The sequence below is a fragment of the Chiloscyllium punctatum genome, chromosome 20 (assembly GCF_047496795.1).
Source record: "Chiloscyllium punctatum isolate Juve2018m chromosome 20, sChiPun1.3, whole genome shotgun sequence".
In the NCBI taxonomy this organism is placed as follows: Eukaryota; Metazoa; Chordata; class Chondrichthyes; order Orectolobiformes; family Hemiscylliidae; genus Chiloscyllium; species Chiloscyllium punctatum.
The window spans coordinates 16,927,857-16,942,893 of record NC_092758.1 but is presented as its reverse complement, the minus strand read 5'-3'; the positions used below and the strand labels follow the sequence as shown (position 1 = coordinate 16,942,893).

Sequence of the window (15,037 nt, the reverse complement as noted above, 5' to 3'; positions counted from 1 at the left end):
TTTGGAAAAAGGTATGTAAGAGGGAGAGGTTGATTTTTACATGAACATTATTCTGATTAACTGAGAAAGAGGCTGAATACAAAGGGGAGCCAGGTTCCTCTTCCTCACCTTGGAGCACAACTATTTGGGGAGTATCCCATCTGAAGTCTTAACACATCATGGACTTCACAGGATCCAGACATAACTATATTGGTTCATCTTTCAGAAAGGAATGGCACAAGGGCAGATAAACATTACACTGGGAAGGTGAAGGGATACAGCAGGAATAATTCAATCCATGCGCTCTCACCACATTGTAACAAGTTGAAGGGGACTTTCAGTTGATACCTACAGGGATATACCCAACTGTCTTAATACACAAAAGGTAGGTCAGCAAAAGAGAAAGGGATAGATTTAGGCATTTCAGCAAAAGAGAAAGGGATAGATTTAGGCATTTAAAAGGTACAAAAAGTAACCCTCTTGTTCAAGATTACTTGTTAAAAATAAATCTGTGCTCAACCTATGAGGAATATTCTGCTAAAGGATTTTGTGACTAAAGACATATATGATGTTGATCAGAAATCAAGAGCTCACAGAAATTGCGGATGACTACGTTTAAACAGAGACTGGCCTCCTATGCTCATTACTATTCAGGTTAGCAGAAAATGGTATAAATATTTCTGTTCTGTGATGAGTCACTGGACCTTTAACTCGGCTTTCTCTCCACACATGCTGCTCGACCTGCTGAATTTTTCCAGCACTCTCTGCTTTAGCACAAATATTTTATCCACTCGTGGGATGTGGGCATCACTATCAATGTCAGCACTTGTTGCTTTTTCACTTGAAATGAGAGTTTTGTTCTTGGCCATATCGGAGGGCAGCTAAAGGTTAATGAGTGTCTGGAGTTTCATAAAGGACATTAATGAAGCAGATAGGAATTTTATACAATCAATGATAGTTTCATGGTCATCATTATGGAAATGATTTTTACATTCCAGACTTTTTGACTAAAATTAATTTTGTGCAATTGCTCCAGTGGGTTTTGAAATAAAAACACAGAGCAATAGACTGGGCCTTTAAGTTCGCAGTCCACTGACATAACTGCTATACTATACACTACACAGTGAAAAGAATATGTCAGAGAGTTGGGAATCCTGTGCAGTCAGACTCCAACCTCCACTGCCGGCTGCAATTCGAAGGCAAACCTACTCCAGAATAGGGAACTTCAAAGTACAGCTTGCAGGGATAAGAAAAAAGTTATATTTGTAAATCAAACAGAAAGCAAGTTATTTTTGCTCACTTCCTTGCTCTGCAGTCTGAGATTGCATAAATCCTGATATGTGGGGCCAATGTTTTTGGTCTTTCTCATTCTGACATTGAAAAGTTTATTGAAAAATTGCCCCCACTCAGCCAGTTGCCCCATAGCTATTGGATGTGTTTTAAGTTATCAATTGGCTGTCAGTACCAGTGTGGGGTGGGTATCCCAACATCCAGTGTTATGATTGTCTGGCAGCTCGATGATTCCAAGAGTATCTTTTGGAGTGCTGGCCAGTGTTGGGACAGAATCCTTATCCAAAGAAGAAGAAGGGAAGAGACCAGGAGATGAGTAAGTTGGGAGGGTATGTGGTCATCAGTTTTGGTCAGTGGAAAAGGCAACTGTGGAATTTCATGACCACTTTATCTGAAGTCCTGCCTTCCTGCTAATACTCGGCCCCTAAAGTAGGATGGATCAGCACAGAGAATACTGGTGAAACTCAGTGGGTTTGGCAGCATCTAGAGAGAAAGAGGCAGGGTAAACATTTCCAGTCCAGTATCACTCTTCTCCAGATGTCCAGCTTTCATAATATTTTGCTTGTCTTCAAGTAGGATGGACAGCTAACATATATCCTTACTTATCCAATTATTCCTCATGCGACACGTCATTCCTCCACCAATTATTCACCTGTCAATTATCTAATCATTCAATTTCAACCATTTTCAATCATTTTTCAACCATTTAATTGCTACCAACAGTGAATCGTTTCTCAAGCAACCATTATATACCAAACACTTACCAATCAACCAATCCCTGCTAACTGCCTCCAGTTCTAGAAGTGATATTGGAGAGTTATGAATAAAGTATAAATAAGCGGTAGAGATAGAATAATGTTGTTGTTTTTATCACTATCCAACAGAACATAATGGATGCAAGGATGTCAACTGAGTTCCAAACTATTGCAAGAAATATGTATCAAAATGGACAGTGGCAACTTAATATTTAGTAGTCACCATACAGAAGTGTAATGGGCTCCAAATATTCATCTTCAGCTTTCCTCTATAACTTAACATGATATTCCTTTGCAGAGCTAAGCAATTTATCTCAGTAATGTGAAATGTAAAAGAACATGTGAAGTAAGATGTTATCATTGGGGGTGGCATGGTGGCTCAGTGGTTAGCACTGCTGCCTCATAGCACCAGGGACCTGGGTTTGAATCCTGCCTTAGGCGGAGTTTGCACATTTTCTCTATGTCTGCACAGGTTTCTTCTGGGTACTCTGGTTTCCTCTCACAATCCAAAGTTGTGCTGGCCAGGTGAATTGACCATGCTAAGTTGCCGAAAGTGTTAGGTGCATTAGTCAGGGGTAAACATAGGGTAGGGGAATTGGTCTGTGTAGTTTACTCTTCAGAACGTCAGTGTGGACTTCTTGGGCTGAAGGGCCTGTTTCCATACTGTAGGAAATCTAATCTTAAAAGAAGAAGCCAAACCTTTCTTAAAAATAAAATCTGAGACACTTACTGTTAAACTCCAGATAATAAGGAATTAAAACCTTGGGTATGCTTTGATGAAACAAAGTACATGTCCAATTCCTTCTGTCTCTGTCAAATTCCTGAATAATCAGCTGTAAATTATCCCCTTCCTGCTTCTGTTCGTTGAATGTTTTTGTTGCAACAATTTTACCACCGCTATCAATCCAAGCAAGTCTCATGGATTCAGTGACATCAGAGACAGAGCAGGTCAGGGTAACAGAGCCTCCCTCAGTCACTGCATCAGAGGGTTCCACTGTGACTGTGTAAACAAGAAAATCATTTAGATTTTAAACAATGACTTGATCAATGAAAACATCATCAACATTTTATCCCCTACCTTTAACTGTGATCAGGTGAATGGTCAAATGAATATTTGATCCCTGAAAACATCTGTAAACTCCTGCATCTTCAAACAGGACAGGCACAATCCGCACACTGAAAAACCTGTCAGTGACATTACTCACTGGAGGGACCAATCGACTCCCAAAGTAGGCCCTGTTTATGTTGACAGGCTTTGATTTGTAAGTGGAAGCTATTTCTTGGCCTTCATTCTTTGAATGTGAAGACCAGGTCCATTTAGTTTTTGTTATCGTAGAATCAACTTCACAAACCAGTTCGAGTCCACTGTGATCTGTGACTGACCGATAAAGTGTGAATTTTTTATCATGTAAATCTGCAACAAAGAGAATCAGAAGACAACGTGTTAGACTGTTACAGTCACTGGGAAACACAGGGGCGGAAATTCAATGAGGCCGAGTACCATCCTCTTGCCTTATGTCATCTGGGAGAACATTACTGGGCTAATGAGATTGATTAAGATCTGAATACACTGGCTATTCACCTAGGCTATTTTTGAATTAAGTAATGGGTTGTGGTACAAGGTCTATCTTCCCTTAACATAGTCTCCCTGTCCAAGTGACATCCTTTCCACAAGGCCTGGAGGCAATATTTAATGAGTTAAATAAAAGCAAAATGTTGCAGATGCTGGAGATCTGAAGTAAAAGTACAAAGTTCTGGAGTAACTCTGGCAACATCTTTGAAGAGAAAAATGGCATTAACGAACCCAAGTCCAATATGTCTTTTCTTTGGATCTGAATTAGTTGAACTGCTTCAGCAATGAATCATCAAGAAATGTCTCTTAATCATTCTCTTGGATGCTTATTATCTCAATGGGATTTTATTTCATAGACCAATAGAAACATAGAAAGGTCCATCAAAGTTTGCTACATCAAAGAGTGAAGTCAAGCTTGGATTAGCCTCAGACTTTTAGCCAGTAGAAGAACAAGGAGGAGTTAATTTGTTTAAGACAAGTAGTTGATCAGCTGGTCCTAATCACACAGAGATACCAAATGATAGGCATTGACACTGAGCAGGAAATATTAGACAGTTTAACATTTGGTTTGAGGCTGGGAAACTCAAATCACCCCCTGCAACCATGAACACTACAGTCCCCAACCGACGAACACGAAACTACTTCCTTAATCTAACCTGGCTACATCCTTACCAACATCCTACTAGCCCTTGATCAGATTACATGCTGTAATACTGTGATGATATCATGAAGGGATAAGGAAGGTTAGAAGTATGTCATGAAGGCATATCCCTGAAAATTATGTTGACATTTTGTGTTTCTTGAAGGTATACTGACATACTGACTGTCAGGCGAGGAATGCTGCAGCAACTTACTCAACACCTGATTCCCCAAAGCCTGTCCACCATCTACCAGGCACGGGCTAGGAGTATGATGGAACACTCCCCACTTGCCTGGATGGGTACGGCTCCATCAATGCTCAAGAAGCTTGACACCATCCAGGTCAAAGTAGCCCGCTGATTAGCACCATATGCATGAGCATCCATTCCTTCAACTGACAACACTCCGTAGCAGCAGTGTATATTATCTACAAGATACATTGCAGAAATTCACCAAAGACCTTAAACAGCACTTTCCAAACCTTTGAAGACTTCCTTCAAGCAGGGCAAGGATAGCAGATATGTGGGAACACCACCAGCTGCAATGTCACTTGAAGAAATGTCCTATTAAACACTGACAAATGTCGCAAGTTGCTTGGTATTCCACATGCCACACTAAGAGCACCATTTTATAATGTAGCTGAATTCATTCTCAGGAAAGGTTTACACTTGGTCAGGGTCCAATTCATCTGGGATCATTGTTACTACTTCTAATGAATCTGAAGAGGTGTCCTGAAAACCGATATCCATCACGTCTACAGTCTTCATAACTCTCACATTCCTGCTTCATTGTCAGGGATAAATGCTTTTCAAGGATGGCTGCTCAGAGATAATGATGACATATTCCTGCGCTTCAGGCTCTCTGCCTTTATTACTAACTCCCACAGTTACCTGGATTACACGTCTTCCCACCCTACATCTTGCAAAAATGCCATCCCGTATTCTCAATTCCTCCGCCTCTGCCGTATCTGCTCCCAGGAGGACCAGTTCCACCACAGAACAGACCAGATGGCCTCCTTCTTCAGAGACCGCAATTTCCCTTCCCACATGGTTAAAGATGCCCTCCAATGCATCTCGTCCACATATCGCACCTCTGCCCTCAGACCCCACCCCTCCAACTGAAACAAGGACAGAACGCCCCTGGTGCTCACCTTCCACCCTACCAACCTTCGCATAAACCAAATCATCTGCCAACATTTCCGCCACCTCCAAACAGACCCCACCACCAGGGATATATTTCCCTCCCCACCCCTTTCCACCTTCTGCAAAGACCGTTCCCTCTGTGACTACCTGGTCAAGTCCACGCCCCCCCTACAACCCACCCGCCCATCCTGGCACCTTCCACTGCCTCCGCAGGAATTGCAAATCCTGCGCCCACACCTCCTCCCTCACCTCCATCCAAGATCCTAAAGGAGCCTTCCACATCCATCAAATTTTTACCTACCCATCCACTAACATCATTTGTAGCATTCGTTGCTCCCGATGCAGTCTCCTCTACACTGGGGAGACTGGGCGCCTCCTAGCAGAGCGCTTTAGGGAACATCTCCAGGACACCCGCACCAATCAACCACACCGCCCTGTGGCCCAACATTTCAACTCCCCTTCCCACTCTGCCGAGGACATGGAGGTCCTGGGCCTCCTTCACCGCCGCTCCCTCACCACCAGACGCCTGGAGGAAGAACGCCTCATCTTCCACCTCCCACTTCAACTCCTGGGCATCAATGCGGACTTCAACAGTTTCCTCATTTCCCCTTCCCCCAACTCACCCTAGTTCCAAACTTCCAGCTCAGCACTGTCCCCATGACTTGTCCTACCTGCCTATCTTCTTTTCCACCTATCCACTCCACCATCCTCCCTGAACTATCACCTTCATCCCATCCCCCACTCACCTATTGTACTCCATGCTACTTTCTTCCCACTCCCACCCTCCTCTAGCTTATCTCTCCACACTTCAGGCTATCTGCTTTTATTCCTGATGAAGGGCTTTAGCCCGTAATGTCAATTTTGCTGCCTCTCGGATGCTGCCTGAACTGCTGTGATCTTCCAGCACCACTAATCCAAAATCTGGTTTCCAGCATCTGCAGTCACTGTTTTTACCTACAAATTCCTGGGGCCAAGTGTACATAAAAAGGTAACACACCTCTTCACCAGAGGCATTGCGCCACTGACAATAGGCCTTCTCAGTTTTGAATGCTTGGTTAAATCTGGAGAGGTCTTTCAAATCAGGTGGAGTCCATCAATATAATCAGTACCATACTGGCTCCAATATACATGTGTCTCTATTTTGTGGGGAATGGTTTTATCTAAGTGTCTATTGACCATCTATTTACGGTAGTTATGGACTTACTCTGATCCACATCAATGTTTGTGTTTCCAGTGAGAATATTGGAGTTATTTTCTTGAACTTCCCATGTATATAAATTCTGATCTTCAGCTCCAGCATTTCTAATGATGAGATGGACCGTGTTATTCAATCGGATCTCATCAGTGTTGATCCTCCTGTTTTCCTGAGAAGAGTTTCTCTGTTTCCAGTGAAGACTGACAGTATCTGAGAGTTTGGAGATGGTGCAACTGAGGGTGATATCACTGCCCATTACAGGCCTCTGTGAATCGACCTCAACTGTAAAAACAGAGACATGATGATTATACATCTCAGAAAGCTGCTTGCAAGATCTTACTCTTCAACAGATAGACTCAGATGCTGACCAGCCATGTTTCACACTGGACATTCACATTTCCAAGCTTTTGTTCACAGATTATTTCCCTTGGCATTCCCTATTCCTTTTCTGCCTACAGTTTCTGGTCAACATTAACCAAAGACATGGCTTGAAATTACTTGAGGTTTTGAGGGTTTTGCCAGCTCTCCATGGAGCTAGTTCGAAACCCAAGATGGTTTTTGAACCACTTCCAACCAGGCATTGGTGTGGCCATTATCCTGTCTTCACCTGAAATCAAGACATAGGGGATGGAAGTCCAGCCCAGCGAGAGTGGGTGCTTTTCTAGGATTGGGGTAGCAGGATGGTGTAAGGGCGTTCTTCCAGAAAGCACCCTCCGATCTGGTTCAGGATGGTCATGGCAAGAGTGTAAGGATGTTCTTCCAGCAAATACCCTCCGACCTGTTGACCATTCCCTTGATCATTGCTACTGACTGCTATTGATTGATGGAGCCCCACCCAGTCTCAGGTTCAGCACCTGCCAAATGATTGACAACCGTGATGAATACTGCTTGGTGACAGGCCCTCTCCTTGAGTTAAACCCAGCAGGAGTGGAATGAGACCCTTAACTCATCCTGAATGATTCACTTACGTGATTGTAATGAGGTCAACTAAGTGTATTAAAGAGTATGAGTTCCCTGATTGAGGCAGTTAATCCAGTCCAATCAGTGAGCCCTTGGTGACAGATGACAATAGGAGTGTTAGAAATTGTAGATTCATGGAATCCCTACAGTGTGAAAACAGGCCATTTGTCACAACAAGTCAAAAGAGTAACTCACCCAGACCCGACTCTATTACTCTACATTTCACCTGACTAATGTATCGAACCTCCACATTCCTGAACACTTGGGCAGTTTCTTCACTTTGAGACCAGGCTGTGAGGGAGATTGATGAGTGTCAAGGACTCCTCACATGGAAATAAAGGGTGACTAAGTTATGGGGCACCTGCCTCTGCGGAATTAATTTGAGGCCCTCAGTTACCAAAGCTCAGTACCTTGAGATGTGGAAGATTCTATACATTTGGTCAGCTTCCATATGTCTATTCACGATACTCTGATCAATCTCTCCACTTTCTCTCACGTTTGCTTCTGTGTTGTCACAATGTTGATGTAACCTCTAGTTTTAGATAAGATGCAATTTGCTGCAGTTACATAATCGAAAGACCAAAGTCACCATCATCAGTGTTCACTGTGAACACCGTACTGATATCTGCAGTTCTATTTCTCTCCATGGCAAATTTCTCTTAAATTATATGAAAGTAAAGAAAAGATTGGAAACAAAAGCTGAAAATGAGAATCACAGTTACTTATCCTCAATCCATCCACTTATTTTAATGACCTTTTTAGTGACCATTCTCTTTTTTATTCAGATAGTCATTCTAGTTTAGGTGGTTAAATATTTGGTAGTATGAGACCATTTTATTCGTAATCCTTGTACCAAACTCCATTCCCTAACTGCTGGTGCCATCTCTCTCTTCATGGAAACTTTAACATTGAGTTAGATAGTTTGCAAATTTGATGTCAGTTTGCTCTGAAATTGTAATGGAAAGGGTTAATTTGAATATGGAGGTAGTAAGCTACAGCAGCAGTGATTAAAAAATCATGTTAATGACGAGACTTTGGAGAGAGATCTAACAGATTTGATCTCATGCAAAGTGTATGTGCTAAGAAATGTTAATAAGCAGTTACCTTCAATGGGCTCTGGAAACTAAAAAAACACTTCTTTTATACAGGTGGATGCAAAGTCTATAGACTTGAAAATGTCAGTGATGATGTAAGAGATCATATGACAACCAGGAGGAAAGGATCCCAAAAAGGGATGCAAAAATGTTTGGTGTACGTGTAGATACTGTATAGCACATGAATAAGTTCTTCCCGTTCGAAGACCTTGAACGCCAGCAACTTCGCTTTAATAAGATAATCGACCCAGTCTCAACCAAGATTCCCACCACAACAGTAGAGGGATTGAGTTTCCAATTCCTATTTGTGCCATCACTCAATAGGAATGGATTCCAATGATCTATGAATTTACGTGGATTAGCAGAAAATAATTTTGTTCAAACTTTTCCACTTCTTGCTACTCACCTTTGATCACAAATAGTTCAATCTGTTTCAGGATTTTCTTACTGGGCTGTGTTTGAGTCCAGGTAAACAATCCAGCAAGTTCAAAGCTGGGATTTCTGATTAACAAGTTGAGGGTACCACACTGCTGATGTATTGTCTGAGAAATGTCTGGTGTATCATTGTAATCATCACTCCATTTTACAGCCCACTGCTGACCTTCTCTGTGAAAAGTTCCCAATTGTTTTGTAGTTTGTCGGCCTGAATGTGGCTTCCATTCCCAGATAATGGAGCCATTTCCAGGATTGTCTGGTCCTTTCAATAAAAAGTACTCTTCCTGATGGAGAAAATGCCTTTCATTGAGGTATCCTGGAAGGGAAAATTAAAATAGATAACATGAGACAATAAATTTCAATGTTTACTGGTGTAATATTGAAAACTGGAAAATTTGTCTCCAATAAGTTCTTATGTATGACTCAGATATGACACAACACAAACACACAAGAGTAAAAGACTTTGTAGCTCGCAGAGCAAAGGTCTTTGTGTTCAAGATGTATTTAATTTTTTTTAATGCAATATGCATGTTTTGTTGCCACTTCATCGATATCCCATGAGAGATGGAGGGGTTCTAGATCTAATCAGAGGGGATTCAGCCAGTCAAGTGGCTTAAGTGTCAGAGAGCAAGCATTTTGTGGATAGTGACTGTAACTTTGTAAGTTTTGAAGTCATTATGTGTAGTAATTGCAACCAGGTTGATCCCATTGACTAAGAGGTTCTTGAGTTAATCTGAGACAACGAGGAAAGCCTTGGCTGACCAATATATCCAGGAGATCCCCTCTGATTCTGTTTTGATTTAATCCTGACCCTCCCCTTCCCTTCTTTGATCACTTAGGCAATGCCCTTTGCTGAAAAGGCCACTGCTTGTCACTGGACACTCAGGTGTTTCTTTTCCTCCTGGCGGTGGAGTAGGAATAAAGATTTATGCCCTCATTGTTCTTCATTGTATCCACTACCTGCTCACATGACACGGGCATTGGGGAAAAATAAGCGCTGCCACTGTTTGACAGTAGTATGGCAGTGTATACAAAAGCATGAGAAAAAATATTTTTCAACAGGGTTTTAGAATCTCCACAGTTCTGGAGACAGACTCTGAGCTTGCTGGCTGGCAATCTGCACTGTCTAGGTGTGCTCCTGTAAATAAAAGGAAAAAGTATAACCAGGGGATCCGCTCCAATTCTATGTTGATTCATTCTCTAACCTTCCCTTCACTTTTTTTTCTATCACTTAAGCCTTTGATGGGGAGGGCACTACTTGTCACTGGCCACTCGGGTGTTTCTCTTCTTCCTGGTGGTAGAATATGAGTAAAGATTTATGCCCTCATTGTTCTTCACTGTGTCTTACACTTACACACACACGACATGGGTGCTGGGGAGAAATAAGCATTGCTGCTATTTGGCGGTAGTGTGGGGATTTACTTTAAAAATATATATAAAACCAGAAGATTAGAATCGCCTCATTTGTGGGCAAATAACAATAACCAGGAGCTCCCCTCCAATTCTATTTGGATTTAATCCTGACTCTCTCTTCACTTTTTCATTCACTTTGGCATTGCCCTTGATGAAATGGGCACAGCTTGTCACTAGCCACTCAGCTGTTTTTTCTTCTTTCTGATGGTAGAATGCAAATAAAGTTTTCTGCACTTCTTCACTGTGTCCTACACCTACACCTACACATACACGACATGGGTGCCAGGGAAAAATAAGTTCTACCGTAGTTTGACAGTAGTGTTGAAGTTTTGAACACAAAACTAACCAGAAGATTAATCTCCTCTGTTCAGGTGACTGACATAAAAAAAGAGAAAAACAAAGATAAACAGGAGTTTTAGTATCTCCACACTTAAAGACTGATTTCGAGCTGGTTGGCGACTGCCACTGTACTGCTGTAGGTTTTTGTTTTTGGTCTTATTTGTTTGTGGGGAACTGGATGTTGAGCTGGCTGACCACCGTCAGTGACCCTGTCGGATGTGGAGGGTGGTGGGGTGGGGAGTTGTTTGTGGTTTTATTTCTTTGTGAGGAACTGGCCTTTGAGTTGGCTGCCCACAGCCAGTGTGACCTGAGCTCCTGGCTCTTGAGCTGGCTGGCCATTGACCTGGCTGACCATACCCAGTTTGCGCTGGGTTCCTGGATCTTGAGCTAGCTGGCCACAGCCGGGATATGGTGGGGCCATTTGTCTTTTGGCAGGGCCGTTTTGTTTTCTCTTTCTGAGGAACTGACTTTGACTACAGCCAGTGGCAGAACTGGTTTCATTCCTTTTCCTTGGGAAACGAGCTTTTCAGCTGGCTAGTTGCAACCAGCAGCTTTGATAGTTTGGAGAAGATATGGGAGTGGAAGTTGGGGTGAGACTTATTCTTTGTTCCACGGTCAGCTGTTTGGAATGAACTTCTTACCTGTCTTGCCTCAATTCCCGTGCATGGACTGAACCTCCATGGTGAGCTGAACTCAGTGAGGAGGCCGATTTGTTGTATAAGGGCTCGGCCTCTGGGAACTGAATGTGGCCGAGCAAAAGTAACTGGCATGTTTACCTATTTGCTCCTCTCTGTTCCACTTACTTGATTAAAAAAATGTTTCAGGTAACACTATGTCAGCTTCCTTATCTGTAGCTTTTGATCTCTCCTGCTTCAGCTTGTGCCTCTGTAATCTTGTGACCACACAGTCAGGGAAAATTCCTGGATAAACATTCTCCATGTCTTCATTTGCCTGTGTCATCACTGACTTTTCACCTAGATTAGGCATCATGCCTCCTGGTGAATCGGCTATATCATTTGCAAGGACAAATTGTATTCCAGGAGCTGAGAGTTTGTCCAGTACTCCCCCTACTAATTCTCCACTTTACTCTGGACTCTCTAGCCTCACTTTCCATAACTGAGCACTTCTTGTCGCACCATGAATTCCTGTTACCATCACTTTTTCTGGCAATAGTCCCTCAGGAGTGCATATCTCCTCATCGTTCAGCTTTAGAGACTGAGAGGACCCTGTGTCCCATAATATTGTAACCTCCTTACCTACTGCTCCTGGCCTATGTGAGTAAACTTTATCCTTGCATGGACATTTTTTCAGCAGATCTGGCACTTCCTCCTTAATCAACCTCCGATCATCTTGTACACTCTGAGGCAGTTGTCTAATTTCCCTTGTACTTTTTGTTACTAATCCAACAAAACTTCCAGACTTGTCTGGTTTCTCTACATCTGGCTTCCTCCTAGCCCACCAACACTGTGATTTTGTGTGGCTCAGTTTATTACAATGAAAATACCAGAGCATTTTAATTTCTTTCTCCCTGTGAAGGGTTTTTGTTTTACCCTGTGCTAAGCTGTCCTTATCATATTCGTTGAGATCTACCTTTTCCTTTCCACATGAGGATGTCTCTTTGCCCCAATTTCTATCCCTCATGAACTGAAATTGATTCTGGAAGCCAAACTGTGTTTTATGGACTAGCTCATAATCATTAGCCACTTCAGCTGCTAACCTTGCTGTTTTAACTCTCTGCTCTTCCACATGAGATTGCACTTCTTCAGGCAGTGAATTTTTGAATTCCTCCAAAATAATTACTTCTTTAAGGGCATCATAGGGTTTGCCTGATTTTTAAAGCTCTTATTCATTACTCTGTTTGATCCTTTCAAACTCAAGTTAGATTTGACCGGGGTCCCTCCTTAGATTCCTGAAACATTGTCTATAAGCTTTGGGTCCAAGCTCATATGCACCTACAATGGCTTCCTTCATCTCCTCATACTCTCCAGGTCCCTCCTCTGATAGGGATGTGAATACCTCACTAGCCCTACCTGCAAGTTTTGTTTCGATCAACAAAACACCATTGCCACTGGCCACTGTATTTGTTTATCTGCCTTTTCAAATAAGATGAAAAAGGCTTCCACATCCTTCTATCAAACTTAGGCAATGCTTGAACAAACCTAAACAGTTTTTCACTGGGCTTCTGATTACCAAAGGCTTGCTCCTCCTCACTCTCTTCACCACTAAGCCTACCCTCAGCCTTTATCTGCAGGTTTTTAAGCTGTCTTTCCTGTTAAAGTGTCAGTTTTTGAAGGTTAAAAGCTTTCTCTTTTTCTTTCTCTGCTCACTCTGATTTCCTTTCTTCTGCTGCTCTCTCTTTTTCCCTCTATTTTGCTTTAAGTCCTAACTTGAACTGTTGTATTTCTTCTGCCCTTTCCTTATCTCTCACCTCTAACTCAAGTTGCTTCATTTGCACTTGAATTCTTGCCATCTCTATAGATTTTGATGATTTCTCCACCAAGTTTAAATGCTGAGCTATTGCTTTAATTATTTCTCTTTTCCTCACAGAAGCAACCAGTTTCAAACCCGTAGAACATATAACATAGAAAAACACAGCACAGTACAGGCCCTTTGGCCCTCGATGTTGCGCCGATCCAAGCCCACCTAACCTACACTGGCCCACTATCCTCCATATGCCTATCCAATGCCCGTTTAAATGCCCATAAAGAGGGAGAGTCCACCACTGCAACTGGCAGGGCATTCCATGAACTCACGACTCGCTGAGTAAAGAATCTACCCCTAACATCTGTCCTATTCCTACCACCCCTTAATTTAAAGCTATGGCCCCTCGTAATAGCTGACTCCATACGTGGAAAAAGGTTCTCATGGTCAACTTTATCTAAACCCCGAATCATCTTGTACACCCAGCTTGTTTGCTAATTCTTGCAACTTGGTCTATTTAATTCTTGCAAAACCTCCAAAGTCACACCATCCACATCCAGAAAACTTTTGGCGACTGAAAGAGCCATTTCTATCCCAAGCTTGGTGGACCCAACGAAACCAACACCCAAAAACACCCATTAGCACCTATCACTTGCTGTTTAAAATCCTGTAAAAAGCCCCCAATCTGTTATGGACTAGGCCTGACCATTCAAAACACTCTTAAGCAGGCAGCTCAGATCAGGATTTGCAATTTGTTTCAGTAAGTATACAGTGAAAATTACACTGATTAAGTTATCTAGATTAACTACTAGATTTCAAAACAAATAAAAATGAATTCACAAAGTTACGCAATGAAACACAAATAACAGAATGAAGAACCTCGACAGAACTATTTAATTATGCTAATCCGAATCTATACAACAGTCTTAATAAGCAAGCTCCCTTTAAATAAGCAAGCTGCAAAAGAGAGAGTTCCCAAATAGCTCCCTGCTGAACTTCCAATCAGTTCAAGACTCAACTAAAACTGCCTGGCTAGAGAGCTGACCAATCCCCTTTCATTATACAGCTCACTTCTAAAACATGGCCACTTTGAACTGAAGTCTAATCTGTTACAAATAAACAAAAGGCCTCTCCAAATCCTTTTCATGTCTGTACCAAACCAAACTGATCGAAGCCCAGTCTAGTTTATTATTCATCAGAAAAAAATCAAGGACAGAGTATCCTTGAGCCATGGAACAGCTTTTAGAATAAAATAGTGACTAGATTTGTGACACTTGTTGACGGGATATCCCCATCTGTTCAGCTATTTTGATAAAGAAGGAGATAAGAATAATGCAGAAGTTGAGTGTCTAAATTTGGGGAAGGCCAATTTCAACATTTCAACATAGAATTTGGTGACACATTCTGGGAGCAGGTACTTACTAGTATTTACCTCCCTAAAGGCATTGTGGGTCTGCCTACACTAAATGAACTGCAGAGGGTCAGGAAGGCAAATACTCACAACCTTCTCATGGGCAACAAGAGATCAGCAATAAAGTTGACCCTTTCCAGCTCATTCAATACAGGCCGAGGTTCCATTAGCTACAAACCCTACAGTTGTGGCTTCACATGGATTGAGTAGGATCCAGAAGCTTCCACATTCTGCAGCTGTGGCACCTGTCATGACAAATTACTTTGTTCAGTGAATGTATTGTTTTCTTAATTTGTAGTGCTCCCCTTCCCAGAACTGCTGCATTCCTCAACAGCTCACAGTCTGCACACGCAAGCAGTGCTCAGACGCATGTATTTATAATATCAGAAAC

General features: G+C 42.2%; 1 protein-coding gene across 3 annotated transcripts in view; it reads right to left on the bottom strand.

Moving 5' to 3' along the window:
* The window catches only part of LOC140491937 (uncharacterized), a 51,423-nt gene that overhangs the window by 15,744 nt on the left and 20,642 nt on the right, over nucleotides 1-15,037 (bottom strand). For all 3 annotated transcript variants that reach the window (XM_072590413.1, XM_072590415.1, XM_072590414.1), the window contains 4 exons: nucleotides 9,034-9,378; nucleotides 6,583-6,855; nucleotides 3,103-3,438; nucleotides 2,755-3,024 (listed from right to left, as the gene is read on the bottom strand). In XM_072590413.1, the coding sequence (XP_072446514.1) occupies nucleotides 2,755-3,024; nucleotides 3,103-3,438; nucleotides 6,583-6,855; nucleotides 9,034-9,378 (1,224 nt within the window). The remainder of the gene's footprint in view (nucleotides 1-2,754; nucleotides 3,025-3,102; nucleotides 3,439-6,582; nucleotides 6,856-9,033; nucleotides 9,379-15,037) is intronic.